Here is a 24,235-nt window from a genome sequence, read left to right on the forward strand (position 1 = left end):
ATTTCGGTAACCATCTACGAAAGCATCCCTGACGGACGTTTATGGAAATATTACTATACACAAACCCATGTAATAATTATGAGTAGTAGTTATAATAGTTTTTTTTTTAAGCAATGCATGAGGTAACTAACTTGGGCCTATAATTAGATTATTTCTGGGGGCATGCTAAATGAATCTTTCATATCACTCTCCCTCCTTCGGGGTCATTTTGTCTATTGTGAGACTGAATTTAACCAGCTATATACAGCACTGCATGTACAATAATCCATGTGCATTCACTGGCATAGAATAACCTTTTAACTTTAACTCATTTTAAGATTTGGAGGGATGAAACCCTCTTTTTAACGGTCACACATGCAGAGCACACAGCACACACAGTGAGATTTGTTCTCTGCTTTTAACCCATCCTAGTACCAGGAGTCTAGTACTAGGAGCAGTGAGCAGCTCATATGACAGCCCCCGGGGTGCAATGGGAGTGAGGGGGGAAGGGGGATGTCCGATGCCTTGCTCAAGGGCACCACTACTTACACAACACAAAAAGACTGGCAGTTGCTAATAAGGATAACCTCTACACATCACCGATCAACAAGTAGTAAGAACAGGCCGAGGGAAAGCAAGGCAGCATATAACAGCATAGAGGATCAGGTGAAGGCATGAAGTACTTTGTACCGACCAGCTGTGGTTCAACTGGATCTGGAAAACAGCTTAAAACGCGCGGGGAACAAGTCACGCAGCCCCTTAAACTTACTGCTGTGTCCTCAAGCTGTAGTTTAATATGAAGCTGTGCAACAACTCATTGTGTGTTGTCTCGTAGAAAGGACTTCACTGCCACTAGAGGTCACTGTTGTTTATGAGGTGGAGTATTACACCTACTAAACACATTGACCTGAGGTTTAAAGCAGTGTGTAACGTGTGGGATACATGGAGTTAACTGCACACAATCAATTATAAAATAAAAAGCTATATATATATATTTTAATGATACTAAATAGTGTCCCAATAGTTTTTTGGTTCTATAAGCCAAGAAGGACTATAAAGTTTATTCTGTGAAGTGTGAACGTACAAAAACAAGCCTGTCACACATCTTCACTTGTCACAGGTCCATAACATTAACGCTGTCTGTCTGCCTGTTGCAGGCGCTGGTACTGCGCTTCACTTACTGGGACACGTCAGTGGAGCAGATCCGTCATTCGTGTTATAAGTAACACCTGTGCTTTTCCTGCTATGATGACTCAAAATGTCTGCATTTTATAATATTTAAAGAAACCCTTCATCCTTATCCCTTTGACCATAAAAAACAGACGGAAAGGAAAAGCAACAGAGGACGGATACTTCCAGGACGGAGACGCATGCATTAGATGTCGTATGTGCACAGTGGACCGAACAGTTGCAGGATTAAAATAATAAGTAAATGTATAATATTAAGTCCATTTTAAAGTGTAATTAGTCAACAGACTGGATCAGAGAGAAGATGTCGAGCAGCAGCCAGTAGGATGTAACCCACATAACCTCATCTCAGAGACCTGGAGAGAGGACAGACACAAACACACAAGAGGCAGAACTCAAGGACACCTTTCACACAAAGAGCAGGAAGTGCTGAGTGAGGAAGAAGCAGAACACACACATGATTCAAGGACAGTTATGGAGAAATGGAGGTGAATGGAATTTTTGTTTGTGGTACTGCTTAAAAAAGAATAAATAAAGTGAGTTGTCTTTCCAGTTACTGTATCCTCGTGGCTTACACTCTCAACGGTCTTCATAGGGACTACTTCTTTCCAGAGCAGTGTTGTTTCTTGGATGACACATTGGAAGAAACAAAAGGAAGATTACAAGCAGTCTGTCCCGTCTTGTTGACTCTTGAAGACCGCAGCTTTGAGAGCTGAACATTATTGGTTGATTTCTCATCTCAGTTATGTGTCACAGTGCAGACAGAGTCCATTCTGTCCTCCAGACGTTGATTATCAAAGTAAATGCAGTGCTTGCCCTCTAGTGTTCAGAGGCTGACAGTAGAGACGTGTTAGATCTCAGTTTGCTGGCCTTGCCATTTCAACTGCCAGGTCCTGATATGTGCTGGCAGCCCTCCATGATCACATTTCACCCTTCAGTGAACAGCAGGGGTGTAGCACAGCACAACAACAGCAGCAGCAGCAGCTCTGGAAGCTCCACAGAGTTGCTTCTCATCTGCGCACAGTGCTCAGGTCAGGTTGATCCGTTACAGAATTCATTTCTCTGCAGCTTGCATTGTGTTGTTTTTCTCCCCACACAGTAAATGAATGAATGAATTTAGTTTAGATTTAACCTGCTAATCTTGCTACCAGTGCGCATACAGTAATTCTGCCCAGAGTGTTGCACTGGCTCACACGCACCTGTGGGTAAATCATGTTATGGAGTTATGAGTCACATGAGTGCACATGCAGAAGCAACACACCACTGTACATCTTTCAAACTGACACACACACACGCGCACACACACACACACACACACACACACACACACACACACACACACACACACACACACACACACACACACACACACACACGCGCGCACACACACACACACACACACACACACACACACACACACACACACACACACACACACACACACACACACACACACACACACACACAAAGCTGTAGTTTGTTGTCAAGGACATATTATTTCAAACCCCACATGATCTGCGTCCATGGCAACTGAGTGCTGTTTGGCCCGTCAACATGGACCAAGGATGGTCTGGAAATTATAAGAAACTCAAGGATGATATACTGTGAAAACATGTGGAATCAGCTGAGAACATAAAGCAAATGAAACTCCACTGGTACCTGGAAAGTGGCCTTATTATTTCCTGTACACAGAATTATATGCTGTGTTTATTATATCCGAACATGAAGTAAGATGTGTAAGTGTGTTCGTGTACTTTATTCTGCACGTGTGCGTCCAACTTTCATTAGATCCAGTTGGTTCTCATCAGGCACAGGAACGAATACAGATCCAGCAGAGAAAGAGAGATAAGACATCAACGAGGAGAGTCCAAATGTGTCCTGTACACCGTCAGCATTATATTATTTGAAGTGAATACATTTTTTTAATTTATAGAAGACTTTCTTACTTTCCTTCTCACGGATAAGAGGCAGTTCAAACAGCAGGGTTAGTATTACTGGACATTAGGTGTCCTATTTATTATTGCCTTACAGACTATAACATATTTTGGTGATGTGGTGGGACACAATAATAATAATAATAATAATAATAATAATAATAATAATAATAATAATAATAATAATAATAATAATTATAATAATAATAATAATAATATTAATAATAATTAGAATTATAATAATTATAATAATACTAATAATAATTATAATAATAATAATATTATTAATAATTATTATAATTATAATATTAATTATAATAATTATAATAATTATAATAATTATAATAAAGTTATTAATAATAACTATAATTATAATTACAATAATAATAATAATAATAATAATAATAATAATAGTGACTTTTCACCTTCATTTAAAAGCAATTTAGTCTGATGTGTCAGTTTGCACGTTTGGCCACTAGAAGGCATTGCCCCCTTGGAGATGGATCAAGTGATGTCATGTCTTTTTACTCATGCTCCTTTTATTTTGCCACACACTGTATATATAACAGTCCTTTATGACACTTGCCACAAGGCATGAGAGTAATGTTATAGGAGTTTAAATCAGAAGTTCAAAACCAACGTGAAGACACCAAGGCAGGAAACAAGTGTCTTTGTTACATCTTGAAGCCATTGTTGGCCCATAAAAAACACAAATGAGGAACTGTGGAGGATCACCAACCAGGAAGACATAGCTACCACAGTCACCGGAGAAATAGGAAACATCAGAGGCCGGAAAATACCTGGAGACGCTTCAAGACTTGTAGGACAATTTCATTTAGCTGTCAGGACGCAAAAGCCCAGAGAAGAGTGAGATGTAAGCTCTGGTAGTGGCTCAAAATATATAGAAAAATGATAGAAGAGAAACGTCTACATCTGCTTCATCCTGACATGAGGCAAAAGCATTTTCTAGTTGGACATTTGCCTGCACTCTTTGACCGGCCGGCGTCATCGATAGACCATGAATAATTCCAGCAGCCCCGGTTTCATTTTGAGGCATACCTCACATTTCCTTCTCCTTCCAAACGAATACAAACAGCTTTGAATGCTTGGAGAGCGCTTAACCTCTTCCATTCATTTCACCACAGGATGACATGCTAAGAGTTTATTGAAAAAGTCCCCGTGATGCAGAAACTCGGCCATTTGTGACAAACTTAATCTGAATTGAAACCTTTAAACAATATGGAAACTGAGGAAAGTGAAGTATCACTTCCTTTGTTTCAGCAACTGATGCATAAAACATTCAGCGCAGAACAGCTCCAGTAAAGCTTGTGATGACTACAGAAAACCTTAGCTTGCATTTCAGCTGGTGGATGTGTGAGCGTAGAACAACTCTCTCTTCTCTACTGCTGCAAACACACTCTTTTATGTGGTGTCTACATTTTCTACTTTGTCCTGTATCATTTTGAATTGAGTCATATTATATCATATTGTGTCCAGTTACAACACATCTCATGGTGTCACACTGTTTTGTATGACAAGTCACAATTCTGCTTTCAAATCAGTGTAGTCAGCACAAAGAACGTTTGCAGTATAAGACCATGAATGTGACTTGACCTTATTTAATATCCACGTGTCCCAGTAAGTCATGGTGCAATGAGTCAGCACACACAGTGCTATAAGGAATTATATGAACTTCATTGATGACCTTTCCCTTCGTAAACACAGGCTGCAACATGTGTTCACCCAGCAAAGCCCAGGACAATGAAGTTAAGCCATCACATCTGAACTCAGCGAGCACGCCATTCTCCAGGTGCAAACACCAAACAGTGACAGTTACACAGCCATTAAAACACCAATAAATAGGTTTTTTGTTTTTGTTTTTGTTCTGGCCTGGTGGTAGATGGTGTATGAATCTTTAAAAGTGGGAAAAACCTTCAGTAATGCTGGAGGAAGCATGCGGGGACATTCCACTGGAGTCCATCCAGGGGAGGATTCGACCTGCCGGGGGGTAGGCTACTTCCCCCGCCGCCTTGCCAGGGCGAACATCGCGTGTGATGCATGGATGACATTTCGTGGCCTTTTATAGACAGAACATTGAAGCTGAGGAAGATAATATGATGTATTGTGTACAGTACTGTGTTAACAGGTAAAGTAATGCAGAGAGTGTTTTCTGATTCAAATGTTTCCTTTAGATGAAGTGTGTTTGTTATGTAAGAGGTTCGTACAAGAATGTCTTTCTAATGTTACCTTAGCAGTAAAACAGCTACATCATTATTACATTTGATCGGTAGTGACCTTACATTACCTGATTCAACCTTTGAATCACAAATCATTTTGTTTCGTCTTTTTCTTTGAACGTATTCTTACATATCTGCGAGCGTTCACGTGCGAGTGCACACACGTGGATGTTCATACGCACATGTGAACAGTGTGACTGGTGGGAGCCGCAGAGCAGACGGGTCAGGAATGCGTTCCCCTCTAATCCCAGCGAGGGACAGAAGATGTTTTAGCAGATCTCCTCTGGTCCACATGAGCGGCCCCGGCGTCTGATGTTCCCACAAACTCCGGAACTGGATAAAGAGAGGCCGAGGCCTGTTTGGTTAGCAACAGACTTTCACACTGACGAGAGGAACTCAACTAAATAATCGACAACAATGCCAGCAGAGATGGCTACAGCCCTTCCTCCCCGGATGGTATGCGAAGACATCACAAAACATCAAGAGCACAATGTCAAACCATGTGGAAGAGGGCCGGGCAGCGTGGTGGAATACCTATAGCTAAAGAGTAAATATTTAACTCCAACTAAAGGATTTAATCGAAACTAAACTAAATTGATGTTTTCCGTTGACTAATCTTGAAATATGAGATGTTTAAGCTCCAAGGACAAAGCAGTCATCATTTTTAATTACATTTTAAGGTCATTTTGAACAGCATTTTTCCAAATGTGCCAAAAGAAGTGAAATATATTTAAGTAGTAATCAAAAGTACACAATCATTACAAACTACATGCAGTCAAACATTTAATTCTATCTTTAGTTTCCATCATGCACACGTGTCTACGGCCTTTTTATATTTTTGGATTATGATTTTAAACGTGCTCGTTTAAATGAAACGTTCAGGATATTTGAATTTTCCTCTTTTGAATAGGAACGTAATAGTCGTGAGTCTTGACTTGAGGAGCTGATGGAAACCGTGCGGTTGGAGCGTCTGGAGCAAACGCAGCATGTGCTAAGCCAGGAGGACAGCTGACTCAGCACCTCCCCTGTTGTCTGTGTGCTCACTCGACAATACCTTTATCCCCGGCGACAGAATACAGCCTCAGGGTCCGAACAAACCTTACAATCATCGGAAACTCTCCCTCCCAGCCCGGGCCCTGGAATTCTTACAGACACCCCTGATCCTGATCTGTGATCTCTTTCTCTTCCCACAAACACAAGCAGAATCCTGAGAGCGGAGGTCGGGGTGTTAAACTACCATAATGTGCCGCATCATGTCTGTACTATAAGTCTGCATGGACAGAACTAAATGTATCTTAGGAGTGTTGATTAAACAGGCGAAGTTAAACTGATCATGTTTTATTTCTTATAATCAAAAGTTCTACACACACGTGTTGTGTCTCCAGCATGTAAACCCTGTTTGTTTGGTGTACATTGACTTTACTTCATCATTGTTTGGGATCCCACAGACCCAAATGCTGTATATGTAAAAATAATAATAATGATAGCTACTAAGAAATCCACAAAAAAGATATTTAAATATACATATTTCTTTTTTTTCTGATCTTATCAACACGAAATTTGTGGAAAAGCGTTAAAGTGGTAACAAACTGAGCTGTTACGTTTGATTGATGTGGTTATTTAGTTATATAAGTTCTGCATGGACAAAGATTTGGGTTAAAAGAATCACAAATAGAGTTAAATCAACACATGTTATACAGTCTTAACTGTAAATGAACCTTAACATTTGTTTCAAGGCTTGTGTTTGTGTTCATACGTCTACCCTTTAGTCAAATGTTCCTTACACCACACTGCAAACCAATGCTGTGTTACAACCACAGGAGCATCCTCTGCTTCACATGAACGTCACATAATAATGAAAGTCTACATGGAACATGGTCGTATATTTCAAAAAGATCAGGGATTATATTCTCAGTCTGCACACAAACCTAAGCTACAACTAACAAGTGTTTCACATGTAGGCTTCAGAACGATCTTAATTATTGGTTGTAGTAGCAGCAGTATCATGTTTAATAGTGAGATGCTACCATTTGCATTTATTAAAGCCCCTTATTATACACGAGTGAGGACCACACACTGAGATACAAACCTGATTCTGGGTTGAGGAATGTTTTTAAATGAATAATAATAATAAAACAAGCTACAGCTACAGTACAGGGACTGGCGACACAGAGAAGCTTAGTGACTGTGGCTGCTCTGATCCAGCTCGACACATGCACAGACTCGTCCAAAGGTAATCACGGCATGGGCTGCTCTGCTATGCTCAGCTTTAGGCCCGTGAAATGCTACAAACCTGCATTTCTGCACCTGCCTGAGGCACACACTGTTCGCTTCTGTACTCTGAGAGAGAGAGAGAGAGAGAGAGAGAGAGAGAGAGAGAGAGAGAGAGAGAGAGAGAGAGAGAGAGAGGAGAGATAGAGGGATCCACTGCAAGACGAAGGGGCTGAAAGAGAGAGACGAAGACAGAAAGACAGAAAGAAAATGGCTAGAATAGAGAAAGAGAGAGAAGCCTGCATACCAGGGGGGGGGGCCAGCAAAACAACCCTCCTCTTTACACACATTCTCGCTCAGGCTTTATGATCTCCAGAGGGAGAAAACAGACGCAGATGATCTGATGTTCTCTGCTGGGGGGGAAAGGCACATGCCACCGCCTGCACCTGTATGCTAACGGACTCCACAGGATGTATAGTGAAATGAAAAACTATGGCAGTCTGAGGCTCCTGGAATCCTCTGCAATATGTAAAAACATAATGCTGCGCTTTACTCACATAACTCACACGTTGCTTATAGTGACTCCCATGTGTTTACACTCCAAACTGCCTTTGGAGGCACAAAGGGGACCTTTACCGTGTTGTTCATGAGCAATAAGACACAGGTTTTGCTCCTGAGTGGGACATCATAACTTTAAAAGGAAGTGGTATTAAGAAAGAATAAAAGATGAACACAGTATGGGCAGAAAATTGCGTATTTGTTCAACTGAAAATGGAGCTGTTTCCTTCTCCCTCTGCATGGGCCCCGTGAGGAGCAAAGGGGAGAGCGAGTGGTCAACAGAGGTCTTTCTAGGAGCAGCTGAATACCAGAGGAGCTGACAGGTATGTGCATAATGGAATGTGCTTCTCAGCCACACCTGTGGGGAACAAACCCGCCAAGCCTGGCCTCTCTCATCCCACTGGCTGATCTCCATGTGATTGACAAGTGGAAGAACTATTTGGCTTCAGTCCACAAGAGCCAGGGGGCAGGTATGGTGAGTTCTGAATGCGAACCAATGGCAGCAGAGAAATCCCTCCGAGCCAGGCGGGGCCGCAGTGAAATAAAACTCATCAATGGGGTGTGTCTCAAAAGTTTGTCAGCAGTCAAACAGTGAGGGGCCACTACTGCAGGAACCCACTCTGACTGGTTACAGCTTAACCAGTTCCTCGCTGCGTGAGGATCTGAGCGGCGCTCAGCTGAAAAGAGACGGTAGAAAAAGACAGAGAGGGACTTTCTTTCTTTTTTCCATCCCATCCCATCTCGACTCTCAACATCTCCTCCGACCTCGAGGACTCCTCGCTGAGGACCGGGACGTCTTCAGGATGGAGACTTTGTAAACCTCTCAGGACTCACGTTTGTCCCCTAACAGCAGGTCCTCCATCACAGGTGTGACGGAGACTTCGACAGCAGTTGTGGTTCTGTGGTCGCTCACATCTCCTTATCACTTTTCCAGCCCAGCTATAGATTCTGTATGCGTTGGACGGAGAACTGATAAGGGCATGTGCATGACATTACCTTCAGATACTGCAGCGACAACATCCGAGTCAGAGCGCCTTAATAACTCAGTCAACTCATGTTGGTGATCATGTCGATGGCTTTTATACGTTTAACTTTCGCTACTACTTTTAAGAGGGATAACTTGAACTGTAATTTATTGCTTTTTAAAGATGTAAAAGTTCTTAAGAAAATCAATTGTTTGAAAATGTTAACTTTGTAACGTAGGTTCAGGGTTCATGCTTTGTTCATATGTACCAACACTAACATTTAGGTTGCATTGTAATCTATTTTATGATTTGTGTAGAATGAAATGATCTTAAGTCTTTGCTTAGATGATTTAGTGCTGGATAAATGAAGTCGGACTTTACATCCAAGGACTGAAAAGTGGAAAGTTTTGTCTTTGCACAGAAAGAGAGACAGCAGAGTATTAACTGAGACCTTCAGGCAGCTCTGAGCACACCTGGTTTTAAGGCATATTTCCGAGAAATATACCAGAAAGCAACAATCTTTGTTGCAGCTTCAGACAAGATTATTTATTCATCTAAAAAAATGCGAGAGTGTTTGACATAATCAGTATGATCCATAACATTTAAATACAGTCATTATGCAAAAACAGGGGGAGCATGTAGTTAACTCAAGTGTTATAAGACCAGAAGGCTAAAAGGGAACTCTGACACCTTTGACATGACGCAGCATGACTGACATGATCCTTTTAAAAAGGAACTTAACTGAACACTGAAGATGGTGCAACTGGTGAACCTGGAATCCACAAGTTAGGTGAGTAATTTATGATGCACGCCAACACACTGACATGACTTTCACACCCACAAACACGCAGCCTTGACATTTCTATTTTTAATTACAGCTCATTGAGTGGATAGTTGGCGAGTATAAAAATACATCTCATACTTAACACAAGAATAAGCGTGTTGATACAAAAAGATGTATCGACGTGACTCCAAAAGACTACGTTTCAATATTTCTTTCCTCATTAAAATCCATTAATATTCCATAAATACATATCTAACAGTTGTTTCTGTTATTTAATAAGTGCCAGAACAATAAATCAGTTTAAATCAGTCATTTATTGCCAAAAGCTTTACATTGTTGATGGTTCCCTGTTGGTCACTTCATTTTGAGTTAGACACACGCTTCGATTCCCACTTCAAAGAACAAAAGCAACAAATCATGATACAACAAATAACAGCACACACACACACGCACACGCACACACACACACACACACACACACTATGCTCTCCGCCCCTGAGGCGTCCACTCCCTCTCTGCACCTGGTGGAGGACTCTATCTGCTCTGAACAATCTCTTCACCTCCGTCAACAGAAACTTACTGTAAGGTCACTTTTCAGCGTCAGTGCAACACTTCAACACAGTCAACCTCAAATCTACGCACATATGCAGTCATCTTTTTTTGCACTTCTTAGGAAAATGTATTTTTGCCTTACATTTCTTTATACATTTTAGGCAATGAGGTTGATATACAATCATTTCACTGTATGTTTGCAGTTATTGTTCTATGCCATGAATAAAAGCAGCAGATTGAAGTCGTATAAGTACATCATAAATCATCTCCTGGTACATCATAAATCACAAGATGAAGAAAAATGCAAGCCTGTTTGTCCCATAAGCATTTTGGTATTCCATTTAAAAATAAAAGCTACATGTAAAAAAGTTAATTGCTCATTGAAATGCAAACAAAAGTCCAGCAAGGTGTTAGATTTAAAAGCAAGTATTGCATCAGATAGCAGCATACCATTCATATACAACAAAGCACACATCATAATGCAGAGTCTGAAGTCTAAAGAGGACACACTTAAGGGTATCAATCCAATCAACTGACTGTGAGATTAGATAGTGCAACTTGTTGTACTCAAATGTTTTAGGTCTGAAAACGTACAAATCCTCATTATTAACGTAATGCCCTTCCCCGTTAGATATAAATACTCATTAGCAGTGATTTATTCACCTGTGTCAACAGGGCGCTGACCTCAGCAGGGAGGAGTAGGTGATAAAAGCAGGAGAGCTTGTTGTGTTTAAGCCAGACCAACCATGGAGGCACTGAGGTCCCACAGCTTCTTGGCTGCAGCATCATTCAGGGCCTGGGGTGCCGGCTGTTTGGGGGCACAGTCACTGTAGGAGGAAATAAAATAGGGGGGGAGAAGATCGCTATGTGTCCGATACAAGTGCTCTTATAATCTAAGAAGTATAGCACGCCATAAAGCATTATTTCTTTGTCCTTCTCTGACATTGTACAGAGAAATAAAACATTAACCCGAGTCTGTCTTCACAGTCGGGTGAGTTACTCGCCTGTAGTAGAGGCCACTGACGTGTTCCAGGCTCTCGTCCACAGCGCAGTAGATGGTGGTCTGAGCTCCTTGCCAGGGACTTTTAAACCACATTAAAATAAATGTGGCTAAGATCCTCTGCCACAGAGCTAAAGTAGGGAACAAGTGGCGGCCTAATTCGGTGCGGATGACCCCGGGGTGAAGACAGTACACCGTCACACCCGTGTCTGATGAGAGGGATGCATTAAATCACTTGTTAGTCACAATGCATGAAACACAACATGGATTAAAATGTGAGGTGACGATTCCCCATCAACTCGACCCTTACACTGTATCTGATTATTAATAACACGCAATACACAACGCAAAACGGCGTTTTAATACCTTTCAGTCTGGAAGCCAGTTCTCTGCTGAAGAGCACGTTGGCCAGCTTGCTTTGGCGGTAGCTCTTCTCACGTTCGTATTCTATGTCAGAGTTGATGTCATTAAATTGAATGTGGCCTGCAAGAAACAATCCAGTGGAGTCTTAGAAACTACATTTTAAAAAGCATGTCATAACCAACCAAAGTGTAATATGACTTTGAGTGAAGTCATATACACTTTTAACTATAAAGTCAATTTGATGGACTGAAATGAAATTAAAAAAACATCGTCTTCACCCTTCTCGTGTGCCAGGCTGGAGACGGTGACAATGCGACTTGGAGTTGACTTCTTCAGCAGGTCAAGAAGACAGTTGGTGAGGAGGAAATGTCCCAGGTGGTTGACACCAAACTGCATTTCAAAGCCATCCTCTGTATTCCACTTAGGACACAACATGATACCTGGAAACCCAACAAATACACCATTTTGGTTTTCAATGTGCCTGCATGTCAACATTTTCCTTTATATGTATGATGTTTGAGATCATTATTGGGAGAACTACTGCAAAACACCTGCATTGTTGATGAGGATGTCCAAACGTTCCTCATTGTCCTGGACATCTTTGGCCAGGTCCCTGACAGACTGCAGCGAGGCCAGGTCCAGTTTCTTTACCACCACGTTGCCGTTTCCGCTCTCCTGCCGGATCTCGTCCGCTGCTATGCGGGCTCTTGTCATGTCTCTGCAAGCTAGGATCACTCTGGCTCCTTGACACGAATAAGAAAAGATTCAAAGCGTTATAATGGAAGTAGGAATGAAGTAGTTGTCAAGGAGTCACGCTCAAAAACACACACAAAAACAACACTTATACAAAGTGAAGCTCTCACCTCGCTGGGCCATATCCAGGGCCGTCTCCTTCCCAATGCCACAGTTGGCTCCTGTGATCAGGACTGTTTTCCCATCCAGCCTGACCTTGCTCCGACACACCCCCCCAGCCATCCACCTGCGCAAGGCCAGTACGCCTGCCCCTGACAGAGAGAGAAATGAAGAACATGCAGTGTAATATGCCTGGTTCACTATTCCACTGACATTTCTAGATATTCACAAACTGAGCAGCAGCAGCATTAATAAACAAATGTCATACTTCTCTACAAGTTTCTGCCTGAATGATGTGTAACTTTTGATGGGAGTATTTACCATTACTTACATTCTCAGTAGTGAGGATCTACTTTCTTTGACATTCAAGAACATGTAAAAATGTACAAAAACATAGCATACACAATGTCCTTATGATAAAACAATGGATTTACCTGCAACAAAAGCAACAGCAAGACCACTCGCGTGCCTCTCTGCAAAGTCCCTGATATTGTCTGCGTAGTTTTGCATATTTAAACCTGTTATTTATCAACCAACTACAAGCTTTAGTGGGCGATTATCACAAAAGTAAAGTCAAAATAAACAATCCGTTTAGACTAAGACTACGCAATTCATTGGTGTAACGTCAAATGGTGTCAAAAAACAAAAGTAAAGGAGTGTTTCTCGCTTCTCCATCATGTAAAGACGATTCCAGTGGGGCGTGGTGTGCAACGACTGGGATTTTCAGAATAAAAGACTATTATGTGTACTCTGCTGTCCTGACAACTCTTGTATGGTATAACTTGCTGCTGTTGTTTTTTCCTTTTATCTGCAATTAAAATATAAAATTTGCAGTTGTGATAATGATGTTAATATAAAACTAACAGGCTTTGATCATCTACTACAGGTCCAAGGAGAGCAGAGCAGCCGATCTGTGGAGCTTCTACACGCCCTGCAAAAACACTCCTATCTGTGCAATGCAGCTCATGATGACTCATGATCCTCTACTATGTACATTTAATAAACAGAAGTTCCCTAAATGCCACAGCAGCAGTGTTGAACTTTTTTATTATGCTTATTCTTATTCTTAAAAGAAGCTACGCCTTCAGCAATGTTCCTACGAGGAACTAGAGAAAGATGTGAAGTATGAAACAGACTTCCATGTAAGTTACTCACTTTATCAGGGTGTGTTATTAAGATGCTTGGCAGCTTGGCATGTGTTGTTTAGCTGGTAATGTATCTGGAGAACTATTAAATATATACTATACACTATATAATACTATATACTATAATACTATATAAAATGCATCTGTTTTTGGTGAGATCCCTTTCTTTACTTTCAGATACAACAATTAAACGCTGCTTAAAGTTAATCAATAACAAGGGTCCAATGATATAATAATAAAACAGAAGGCATAATGGATTACATTTTCAAATGTAATTATTATTTTTTTGACTTGTTTTTATCTTTAAATAATATATTTAAATATCTTTAAATATATTATTTAAATATCTTTAAATATATGATTTAAATATCTTTAAATATATGATTTAAATATCTTTAAATATATTATTTAAATATCTTTAAATATATTATTTAAATATCTTTAAATATTTTAAATATGAGTTGCTTATACTTAAATATATATTTGAATGTTTGTAATACTATCTGAAGATTTCTACCCCCACTGCAAAACACATAACTCATAAATTGGCTTTTGAATACCTCCCTTACGTTTTACATTCCTGAAACCTTCCTTTTTTTTTGATAAGCAAAAGTAATGTGTGGGCGGACTTACTTTGAAATGTCGGGCTTTTATTTTGAAGTCTAAACTCCACGACTGTGGGCGCTTTCATTGGTTTAGATCGAAATGTCGATGTGTCGCCTCGTGACTTTAAACTTATTTAAAAAATAGATTATGTCACATTTAGAAGTTATATGGTGTCTTGTTTAACGATATTTTACCTCTTATAACTTTGGGCTTTATTTACTAAATAATAATAAAATAAATAATAAAATAAACAAACGTGCCCCGGAAGTTCTTTGTGCTCGTGCCACGTCAGAGCTACAAGCCGCTACACTGCTGCTACTTGTCTGCAGCTTTAGCAGTTTCTTCTTGCTCTCACCATGCTGTGCCTGGGACTGAGCTGTCTGCTGCTGCTGCATGTGTGTTTAGTGTTTGGGACTGAGCTCACATTTGAGCTTCCTGACAACAATAAGCAATGTTTCTACGAGGAACTAGAGAAAGACGTGAAGTTTGAAATAGACTTCCAGGTAAGCTCAGACAGCGTCATCACTTCCCACAAGTGTGTGTTAGCAAGATGTTGCCAAAGTTGTTGTGTATCTGGAAAATGTGCATAGTTTTAGTTCATTATATGATTTCAAAATGCATCTGTTTTTGGTGAGATGCCTTTCTTTACCTGTAGTTTAATACCACAACAACATTGTTTTGCTGCCTAACTAGTGTAATCCAGTTCAACAGTGCACAATCCATAGGTTACAACATATGTTCCAATGTTTTGTCTGGCATGCATATCTTCTGTCATCCTCATGTGTCTTTTGTGTGCATCTTCTCTTCTTTTAGGTCATTGCAGGAGGAAACTATGATGTGGACTCTTTTGTTATCGATCCTCTAGACAATGTCTTGTATGATGAGAAGAAGAAGCAGTATGACAGCTTCTCTCACACCACAACTATGAAGGGAGTCTACAAGGTCTGCTTCAGCAATGAGTTCTCCACTTTTACAGATAAAACGGTGTACCTGGAGTTCCGCCACGGAGATGAGGAGCCTCTCATTCAGACCATGACTGGAACTATGGCACTGACTCAGGTAACAACTTTACAACTACAGCACACTTGAGGAACAAGTTGTTGAAGATGTGTCTTCTGCAGTGGAAACCCTTGAAAGTGCCACACTGGCTGTCACTTGGTTGCACCAGTGTGTGTGTGTGTGTGTGTGTGTGAGTAAATTGACAGTACAAAGTGTTCAGAGGAGCACAACATTACATGCATTTTGCGTTTAAGTTAAGGCTAAGCATTGTGTAACACTTGCTAATACGTCCTGGTGGGGCAGGCAAACAGAAAACATGCAAACATCCAAGATGAAAACTACAATCCTTATGTTCACATTGAAGATATTAACCAGATTAAAGATATGTGTATTTGCTAATGGTGTTTGACTATCAGCTGTTGTGGTGATTGCAAGTGCAGCAAAACCTTTGCTGCTACATTATTGTTAGTTTAGTTCCAGAGGTGGAACTGTGTATATAAAGTTCACTAGGTGGAGCCAGAGATGTTCTGCTTAAGATAAGATACAACTATTTATCCAGGTGTGTTAACACCGCCCTTTAGGAGGGTCAGCCTGTTTCAATTGTACTCAAAGTAGAGTTAGAAATGTCAACCTGTTGATTTGATCTTTCTACTTCCAGTTGGAGTCTTCTTGCGTCTCCATTCATGAGATCCTGAAGGTGGTGGCTGACTCGCAGACGTGGTACAGGCTAAGAGAGGCGCACGACCGCACGAAAGCCGAGCACCTCCTCGAGCGGGTGACCTACTGGTCCATCGGAGAAACCGTCCTGCTGTTCGTCATCGGCATCGGTCAGGTCATGATGCTCAGGAGCTTCTTCAGTGAGAGGAAAGGCTCAGTGGCAGCCACCACTTAAAACTCGCCGTCCTGATGTGCCCTCAGAAGGACGGGTGAACACAATGTGAACACGCACAAGTGCTTCATGAGATCAGCACACATCTAGTAGTATTTTCAGCAAACCTTTTTTGTTAAAGGAATAGTTTTTGAATTTTTAAAAGGTTTTATTATGCCCACCGAGTGTCAGACAAGTCACGTCTGTTTTGTTCTTAACAAACGAATAGAGAAGAAACAACACTTGTGTTGAAAGATTGACGCATTTCAACCTTGCACAGATTATGACCTCTGCCAACGAGGTGATGTTTTCAGTTAGTTGGTTTGTTTGTGTGTGTCAGAAGGATTATGGTAAAACTACTGGGCAGACTTTCATAAAACGTGGTGGAAGGGTGTGCCACGGAAAACCCCATTATATTTGAGAGTGGATCCGAATCAAGGGGTGGACATACGCAATATTTTACACTTCTGTGCCCTTCTATATTCTTATGGTGCAACATAAAGCCGGTTTAGTTTAAGCAACATGTTAATGATTGCTTTACAGCAGGACTGTCATGGGTTTTCCTCTAGATACCTAGTTATTACATACGACGTTGTGGCACATCAGTTGTTTCTGAATATTAGTTGTACTTGTTGAAAGTGTGTGTGGTGTGTGGTGTGTGTTATTACCTTTTTAATTTATGTGCAAAATGTTCTGAGGTGTAAGAGCTCTGTCTCCCTCGTGTCCTTCTGTGTGTCTCATACAAAAGTGCCTTAAGAAATCTTTAGTTTTTTAATTTCCTACCAAGTTGCAAGTTTACTGTTTTTCATGTGTCTGTTACAAAGCGTCCCGTAGTTACTGATTTGATTGGATTCTCAGTTTTCAATCTTATTTTTCTAAATATTTGCATTGTTATAAAGATACATGTTGGTCAAGTGACCAATTATGCCTTTTCCTTTTCACTAAGAATATTATGCCTGCAGTCCTATTTGTTTATCTGCCTCTATTATCCGTGAAACCTGTCAACAGATTTCAATAAAATTTGTTGGAAAGTCATTTTTGGTGAAGACACAAATTTCTCATTATTTCCACATTATTATTTACAATTTCAGCCTTTTTTGTATTTTCTGGCACTGTGTGGTGTGTATGTAGTGGGACGGCAATTCAGATCCAGGTTCTCGTAAATGCATTATTTATTAAAATAAGAAACTTCGATAAATGATAAGGCCCCCAAATTTTTAGAATGACGACGAGGCAATGTTTCTCAATAGATACAAAGTTGTCTGTTAAATGTTTGGTAGCCATAATGTTTAAAAACAAACTAAACATGTACTGTACTAAATTTGAGGACTTCCATTTTCTGCTACTTTATACTTCAACTCCTCTCCCTTATTGATGGAAATATTGTACTTTATACTACACTCATTTAATAATTAAAACTAATTAATAATACAAAATATAATCAACAAATAAATTCTGAAGACACAATTAAATTACTCTTTAAGAATTCCTTGCTTAACCATATCAAAGAGAACATCCAAATACCTGCTGTGCCATAACAATTAATATAGTTCTCTCTAACCTGCACGTTTTTACTTTATTTTAACATATATATATATAATAGCCTGCTATTTCTTTATCTTGTATTTTATTTCTTTATTTAGGATTTGTTTTATTGTGTATTTTGTATTTTTTTTAATTATTATTATTATTATTATTATTATTATCACTGTGTACCATTTCTTCTCTCTTTTTTTTTACTCAATGTCCCTGAAAATATCAAACTGTATTGTACTACTTGTTAAAAATCACAATAAACACATAAAAACAAAACAAATAAACGATGAGGTATTATTATAGAATAAGATAATCCTTTATTGATCTCCAGGGGGGAAACTCACAAGAAACCCAGCAGTATAAAGTAATTAAAATGATCGCCACCATTACCAGCTGCAACATTTAATAAGTGATGTACAATAAACATTATGGGCCATTTTGACAAAATGAGTAATTGTAGTTTTGGTACTAAAAGTCGACATAGTTTTACTTTTGCTTAAGTAACATTTTGAATACATGACTTTTACTTGTAATGGGTTATTTCTACACGGTAGTAATACTACTTTTACCTAGTTAAAAGATAAGTAAAAGAGCACGCGAGGCTGCTGAAAGAGAAAGAGGAACTTAAACTTGAACTTACTTTACTTTACTTTACTTAATTTATTGTAAAATAATTCTGGCCAATCAGAGTCCAGCGTGCTCTATCCAAGCTGACGTGGTGGCGTTCACAGATCCCATACGTCACCACTTCACCGGGGAATACTACCTGCGTGTCGTTCATTCATAAAAGAGGGTGCAGGTGTCCGCGTGCTCATAGTCCTAGTTAACATGGCGTGTTACCTTAAAGCTCTGACGACCGTGTGGAGAAGTACAGCCGCTGTGCTGACTCTAAACCCCGCAGTGCTGTCACCGGCCGCCGGCTGCCATCATACGCTGCAGCAGAGGAACTGTAAGTCAGCCGTCTAAAAGAAACCTCTCCAACACTAAAACAATATGACTCAAAATGTATTTACTGAAGTGCGAGGTTCACAACATTAATGTGGGCACGTGGCTGTGTATCGTACAGAGTGGGAGATTTGTGAATGAATATTAGGCTTCAGTGGAAACCGATAAGAAGTCGATGTGGCTGATTGGAAACGAGCCAACTGAATCCTACAAACAGTGGAGCTCAATTACAAAGTAGGTCAATCACAAACTCAAGTCATAGAAAACCTAAAGCAAGGAGCCTTCAAAACTTTTTTATCATGCTGAATATTGAGTGAAATGTGAAGAATGGAGGAGCACAGCAGATGTGAATACTGTTCAAACACAACGTGGGCTTATTAAATCTATAATCTAGTCTACACATGCCAGTCTCGTCATGTGTGCCAACGTGTATCAGGTATGCAAAGGGCTTGGCAGGTAATACTGGTATCAAAACTCTCCTATAATCCAAAGTTCACAGTCTTGCTGAGTTTCACTGCCTCAGTAATCATGAACTCTGCATAATTAAGTAGTGAAAAGGATATAAAACCAAATGCAGGCGCGTTGTGTGTCATCAGTGTGTGTCACGTTAGTCATTTTATGTTGATTGATTAACATAACAATGTTAAACATTACAGATGCCACGAAGCGAATCAAAGCGGACCGGCCGGTGGTGGAGATGGACGGAGATGAGATGACTCGCATCATATGGGAGTTCATCAAAGAGAAGGTGCGTGTGTGTGTGTGTGTGTGTGTGTGTGTGTGTGTGTGTGTGTGTGTGTAGTCCTCATGTAAATAACACATCAGCATCTTGTGCAGCTCATCCTGCCCAATGTTGACGTTGAGCTGAAGTACTACGACCTGGGTCTGCCGTACCGCGACCAGACGGACGACCAGGTCACCATCGACTCTGCTCTGGCAACTAAGAAATACAACGTGGCCATCAAGTGCGCCACCATCACCCCCGACGAGGCTCGAGTTGAGGGTAAGTTTGACTCATTATACGCTACTATAATTACATGTTTTGCATTATATTTCAGCATGTTACATTTTTAACCAATAGCTGCAGTAGTAGTAACATCAGCTGTATATAATGTGTGCGAGTGTGTTAATCAGAATACATGATACTTAACTGTTCTGGAGCCTCGCTTTAAGTCTTCACATGAGCTTATAATATAAATATCTTTTTCAGAGTTTAAGCTAAAGAACATGTGGAAGAGTCCGAATGGAACCATCCGGAACATCTTGGGTGGCACCGTTTTCCGTGAGCCTATTCTTTGCAGAAACATCCCTCGTCTTGTTCCCGGCTGGACACAAGCCATAACAATCGGCAGACATGCTTTTGGCGATCAGGTAAGAAATGCAAAATATATGTTTTGCTCTTTCCCAAAAGCTGCATCCAAACTTGACAGACGAACAATCTCACAGTTTGACGTTAAATCTCACAGTACAAGGCCACAGACTTTGTCATTGACCAGCCGGGCAAGTTCAAGATGGTGTTTATCCCGGCCGATGGAAGCACGCAGAAGGAGTGGGAGGTGTATGACTTTCCTGCAGGGGGCTGTGGGATGGGAATGTACAACACTGACGAGGTACGAAAGAGATCGTTGCTAATCGCCACATTCTTGCTGCTCGATAATTTAACTTATTGGTGTATTTTCTTCGCACAGTCCATCAGTGGATTTGCTCACAGTTGCTTCCAGTATGCCATCCAGAAAAAGTGGCCTCTATACATGAGCACCAAGAACACCATCCTCAAGTTCTACGACGGGCGCTTCAAAGACATTTTCCAGGACATCTTTGAGAAGTAAGATGCTGAGCAGACGAGTGTTCGGACATTACATTGCTCAAGGAATAGACTCTTTAGCAGAAGAACTGCACAGTCTCTAATCTTAATGTACAATCGTCAAGCCACTGAATTTAACTTGCAAACGAGACGCAAACATTTCATTATTCTGCATTTGTTTTCAGGACGTACAAGCCGGAGTTTGACACGCTGAAGATCTGGTACGAGCACCGTCTCATCGACGACATGGTGGCCCAGGTCCTGAAGTCTTCTGGAGGATTTGTTTGGGCGTGCAAGAATTACGACGGAGATGTGCAGTCGGACATTCTGGCTCAGGGTTAGTGCGCTTCAAATGTGATGACTGGTAGGCAGTGGTGTCGCACAGCCACAACGTCCACAATGTTTACATCCGAGCTTCGTCTCGTGCGCTTGTTTTTTGTGAACTCCAATTGCTTCGTGATACCTGTCGTGTGTCGTGTCCAGGTTTTGGTTCTCTCGGTCTCATGACATCAGTGCTGATGTGCCCCGACGGGAAGACTATCGAGGCCGAGGCTGCACATGGCACCGTCACGAGGCACTACCGTGAACACCAGAGGGTAAGAACCACCAGGTTGCACTGCGGGTTGTAACTTTAGAACGTGGCGCTAAAGGTTTGAGGTTTTAGTCCAACATGCAAACTGTTCACACTAATGATAAGTATTTTATCGTTTTATCTGTGTTCAGTCAGTATAACCTTAACTTTGTACTCGCTTCGTAGGGAAGACCAACAAGTACCAACCCCATCGCGAGCATCTTTGCCTGGACCAGAGGACTGGAGCACAGAGGCAAACTGGACGGAAATCCTGATTTGATAAAGTACGCTATCTGATTTAGTGTCATTTACTCACGTGACGTGTTATTTTATATCAGAATAATCAGTCCCTCTGCATTGTCGCTCTCCAGGTTCTGCCACACGTTAGAAAAAGTCTGTGTTGCAACGGTGGAAGGTGGTGTGATGACCAAAGACCTTGCAGGTTGCATCCATGGTTTGGCCAAGTGAGTTTACACGTATAAACCCTTCGGTCGCGCTGAAGTGTGCGTTGTCAGAATGTATCATTTATTACAAATGTAACCCCTGCTCTGTGATCTTACAGCTGCAAGCTGGATGAACATTATGTCAACACATCGGACTTCCTGGATACCATCAAGACCAACTTGGACAAAACACTGGGCAAATGAAGATCTATCGGACGACACAGTTGCCGGCGTAGAGACGAACCCTGTTTTTACGCTTCGTTCGTATGAATCTTTGAAGGAACCAAGCGTGCCATTTGTTGTATTTGTATAGCTCACCGACACATAATTGTGCTCGTTCCTCTGCCTTTCCTGTTGCCAAGGTCCAGGTTCGTTTATTGTACGATTTAAGTGATTGTGCTTTATAAATTAATGTTAACTTATAGTGGCGAAGAAATGTCAGTATTTCACATTTGATTAGACTTCAACATAATGTCCAATCGATGACAATGATGCCATGTTTTGCAGTGTGTGTGTGTGTGTGTGTGTGTGTGTGTGTGTGTGTGTGTGTGTGTGTGTGTGTGTGTGTGTGTGTGTGTGTGTGTGTGTGTGTGTGTGTGTGTGTGTGTGTGTGTGTGTGTGTGTGTGTGTTCAGGTGTTTGATGAACTGTAAGGCAGTGGTGAACAGAAACTACATTTAAAGTTCTGTACTTTACTTGAGTATTTCCATTTCCTGCTACTTTATAACTTCTACTCCTCTACAGTTCACTGTTTTACTTCAGATTAATAACAGAAAATGTAATCAAATAATGCATCATGTATTATTATTATAGGTTAAAATCAAACTTTATTGATCCCTTGGTGAAATTCACACCATTTATATAATAATAAAGAATAAGCTCCTTTCACCAGCTGCAAAATTACATTAATTCATGTATTCAAGTTCAATATTATTATAAATATTATGTTATATTCTAAAATGTTGTACATAATGTATACTTTTATTGAATTTGAACACAGGATCTTGTTGACACAGTATTTCTACTTCTTCCATCATTGTTGTAAATTGACAAAAGCATTTGTTTCAGTTTATCCAAATATACTTAGAAGAAGGTTTTTTACTATTTGTCTGAGGTGTCAGAATAGCTCTGAGGAGTAGTGTTGTGATCAGTGGTTAGTGGTGTTTGCACCAGCAGGGGGCCACATCTGATGGCAGTTTTGCTGTGGACACAACTACATTACAACACCAGCAGATGTCGACATGGTCACCGTCAGTCAGACATGCACTGTACTGCTTATGGGAGCTTCATTGCACCACCAAGATGCATTGGTTTTAACTTCACTCTGCTTTTGTCTGGGGGGGGGGGGGGGGGGGGAAATGGGTTATTCCAGGTTTGTCCAGTCTGCTTGTAATGCAGAATAAATGAAGTTTGCTGAAGTAGGACAATTCAAACAGTCAGTCAAACTGTAAATCACAAGTTACCTGATGGAAATGTTTCCGTTTCTGTGTGAAGTACATGTTCATGGGATGTTATCAGGCTGGTGATCTAATTAAAAAGGCATGTGGAGTATACAAACACTAACAAACCAACTGTTCATTCACTCTACATCATGTGGTACTCACAAAGTATTAACAGACGTTAACTTATTAACTGAACCACTGACCAGGGGATATTGTCGTCTGTCTCCCAGTCACTAAAAAGTCAAAGAAAATGAACAAGGTGCCTCTATCAAAAGAAAATTAGAAATTAGCATTTAGATTACCTTATTCACCCCTTTTTAAAAAGATTCCTCCTGGAGGAACATTCCTGTGGAACTGTTAAGTGCTAAAGAACCTCCCACTTAATATGATCTGCAGCCATAAAAGAGTCATATCTCTGAGCAAATTGTTCAATCACGTACTGGGAAAACGATTTCCTATGGACGCATAATCCGCGCACAATGAACAAGCATCCGTGAAACCAGCGTAGAGCCAATCCACGAGCGCACATCTTCACAGTGCGAGGGTCTGCTCTGGAGTCGATGGAGTCGAGACTCAGAGAGGCCTCAGACGTAACCCAATAGTTGCAACTCAGTTCCCACAGCAGGCAACGTGTCCTTACGTAAGACACCAGCTGACTGCAGGAAATACATTACAAGTGATAACAAGGGAAGTTTCTCCTTCACAGGTACAAAGAGAGTCAGACATGTGGTCTAACGTACTTATTCCTTTTATCAAATGTCCTAAAAATGTGGTTTTTTTTGCACTTTTAACACGTCAGCGTGATGTTTACCACGTGTTAGCTAATTATCACAAACTACAGCTTCAGTTGAGGCCGACGGGAAAGTGACGAGCTTTATGAGTTAAGAGTACTCGTCCACTGCACCTCAGTGGGACAGGTGCTGGATACAAACACACACCTACATCAACGCTCACTTCAATTCTATTAGCGACCAACTACAGCTCTCTAATATCACCAGGATGGAGATGAGGGATCACATTCATGACATTTGGGTGAGAAGGACCTGCACTGCAGTTGGTCAAAACAGCGTTCAGAGTGTGCGCGTCCTCCTTGTACGTCCCTCTTCACGGTGGCGCTAGAGGAAGTCAGAGGATCACTAAAGTAAATAGGACACATCCCCCGGGATTCGCGAGCGTCTGGAATACATTTCACGACAATCGATTCAATAGTTGAGAGATTTCCGTCTGCAGCAAAGTGATGGACGAAGTGACAAA

The 24,235-nt window shown here is 40.8% G+C and overlaps 2 protein-coding genes across 5 annotated transcripts; one reads left to right on the forward strand and one right to left on the reverse strand.

Annotated features, from left to right (window-relative positions):
- Positions 1–10,151: 10,151 nt before the first annotated feature.
- LOC115025135 (retinol dehydrogenase 13-like) lies at positions 10,152–13,323 on the reverse strand. 2 transcript variants are annotated; one of them, XM_029457232.1, is made up of 7 exons: positions 13,058–13,323; positions 12,635–12,769; positions 12,323–12,514; positions 12,050–12,211; positions 11,775–11,891; positions 11,413–11,617; positions 10,152–11,235 (listed from the first exon to the last, which is right to left on the reverse strand). In XM_029457232.1, exons 1-7 carry the CDS (start codon positions 13,131–13,133, stop codon positions 11,139–11,141), a joined length of 984 nt encoding a protein of 327 aa, XP_029313092.1. In that variant the 5' UTR covers positions 13,134–13,323; the 3' UTR covers positions 10,152–11,138. The 2 variants fall into 2 exon arrangements, with proteins under 2 accessions (XP_029313092.1, XP_029313091.1); XM_029457231.1 differs by having other exon boundaries at positions 12,635–12,775.
- Positions 13,324–14,524: 1,201 nt separating this feature from the next.
- LOC115025112 (isocitrate dehydrogenase [NADP], mitochondrial) lies at positions 14,525–22,517 on the forward strand. 3 transcript variants are annotated; one of them, XM_029457202.1, is made up of 13 exons: positions 14,525–14,877; positions 15,188–15,433; positions 18,570–18,726; positions 19,379–19,470; positions 19,560–19,725; positions 19,933–20,093; positions 20,189–20,332; positions 20,411–20,547; positions 20,712–20,863; positions 21,010–21,122; positions 21,284–21,381; positions 21,469–21,561; positions 21,660–22,517. In XM_029457202.1, exons 1-13 carry the CDS (start codon positions 14,731–14,733, stop codon positions 21,742–21,744), a joined length of 1,791 nt encoding a protein of 596 aa, XP_029313062.1. In that variant the 5' UTR covers positions 14,525–14,730; the 3' UTR covers positions 21,745–22,517. The 3 variants fall into 3 exon arrangements, with proteins under 3 accessions (XP_029313062.1, XP_029313050.1, XP_029313039.1); XM_029457179.1 differs by lacking the exons at positions 14,525–14,877; positions 15,188–15,433 and adding an exon at positions 18,844–18,956 and having other exon boundaries at positions 18,625–18,726; XM_029457190.1 differs by lacking the exons at positions 18,570–18,726; positions 19,379–19,470; positions 19,560–19,725; ... (6 more) ...; positions 21,469–21,561; positions 21,660–22,517 and adding an exon at positions 16,032–17,276 and having other exon boundaries at positions 14,620–14,877.
- The last annotated feature ends 1,718 nt before the right edge of the window (positions 22,518–24,235 follow it).

This window comes from Cottoperca gobio, chromosome 3 (genome assembly GCF_900634415.1).
Source record: "Cottoperca gobio chromosome 3, fCotGob3.1, whole genome shotgun sequence".
NCBI classification, from domain to species: Eukaryota; Metazoa; Chordata; class Actinopteri; order Perciformes; family Bovichtidae; genus Cottoperca; species Cottoperca gobio.

Excerpts from the sequence above, each read along its gene's own strand:
- LOC115025135 (XM_029457231.1), bottom strand. The coding sequence starts at position 13,133 with ATGCAAAACTACGCAGACAATATCAGGGACTTTGCAGAGAGGCACGCG. Across the intron at positions 12,776-13,057 it reads TGCTGTTGCTTTTGTTGCAG|GGGCAGGCGTACTGGCCTTG; the intron begins GTAAATCCATTG and ends TCTCTCTGTCAG. Across the intron at positions 12,515-12,634 it reads CCTGGATATGGCCCAGCGAG|GAGCCAGAGTGATCCTAGCT; the intron begins GTGAGAGCTTCA and ends ATTCGTGTCAAG.
- LOC115025112 (XM_029457202.1), top strand. The coding sequence starts at position 14,731 with ATGCTGTGCCTGGGACTGAGCTGTCTGCTGCTGCTGCATGTGTGTTTA. Across the intron at positions 18,727-19,378 it reads TACGCTGCAGCAGAGGAACT|ATGCCACGAAGCGAATCAAA; the intron begins GTAAGTCAGCCG and ends TAAACATTACAG. Across the intron at positions 20,548-20,711 it reads TTCCAGGACATCTTTGAGAA|GACGTACAAGCCGGAGTTTG; the intron begins GTAAGATGCTGA and ends ATTTGTTTTCAG.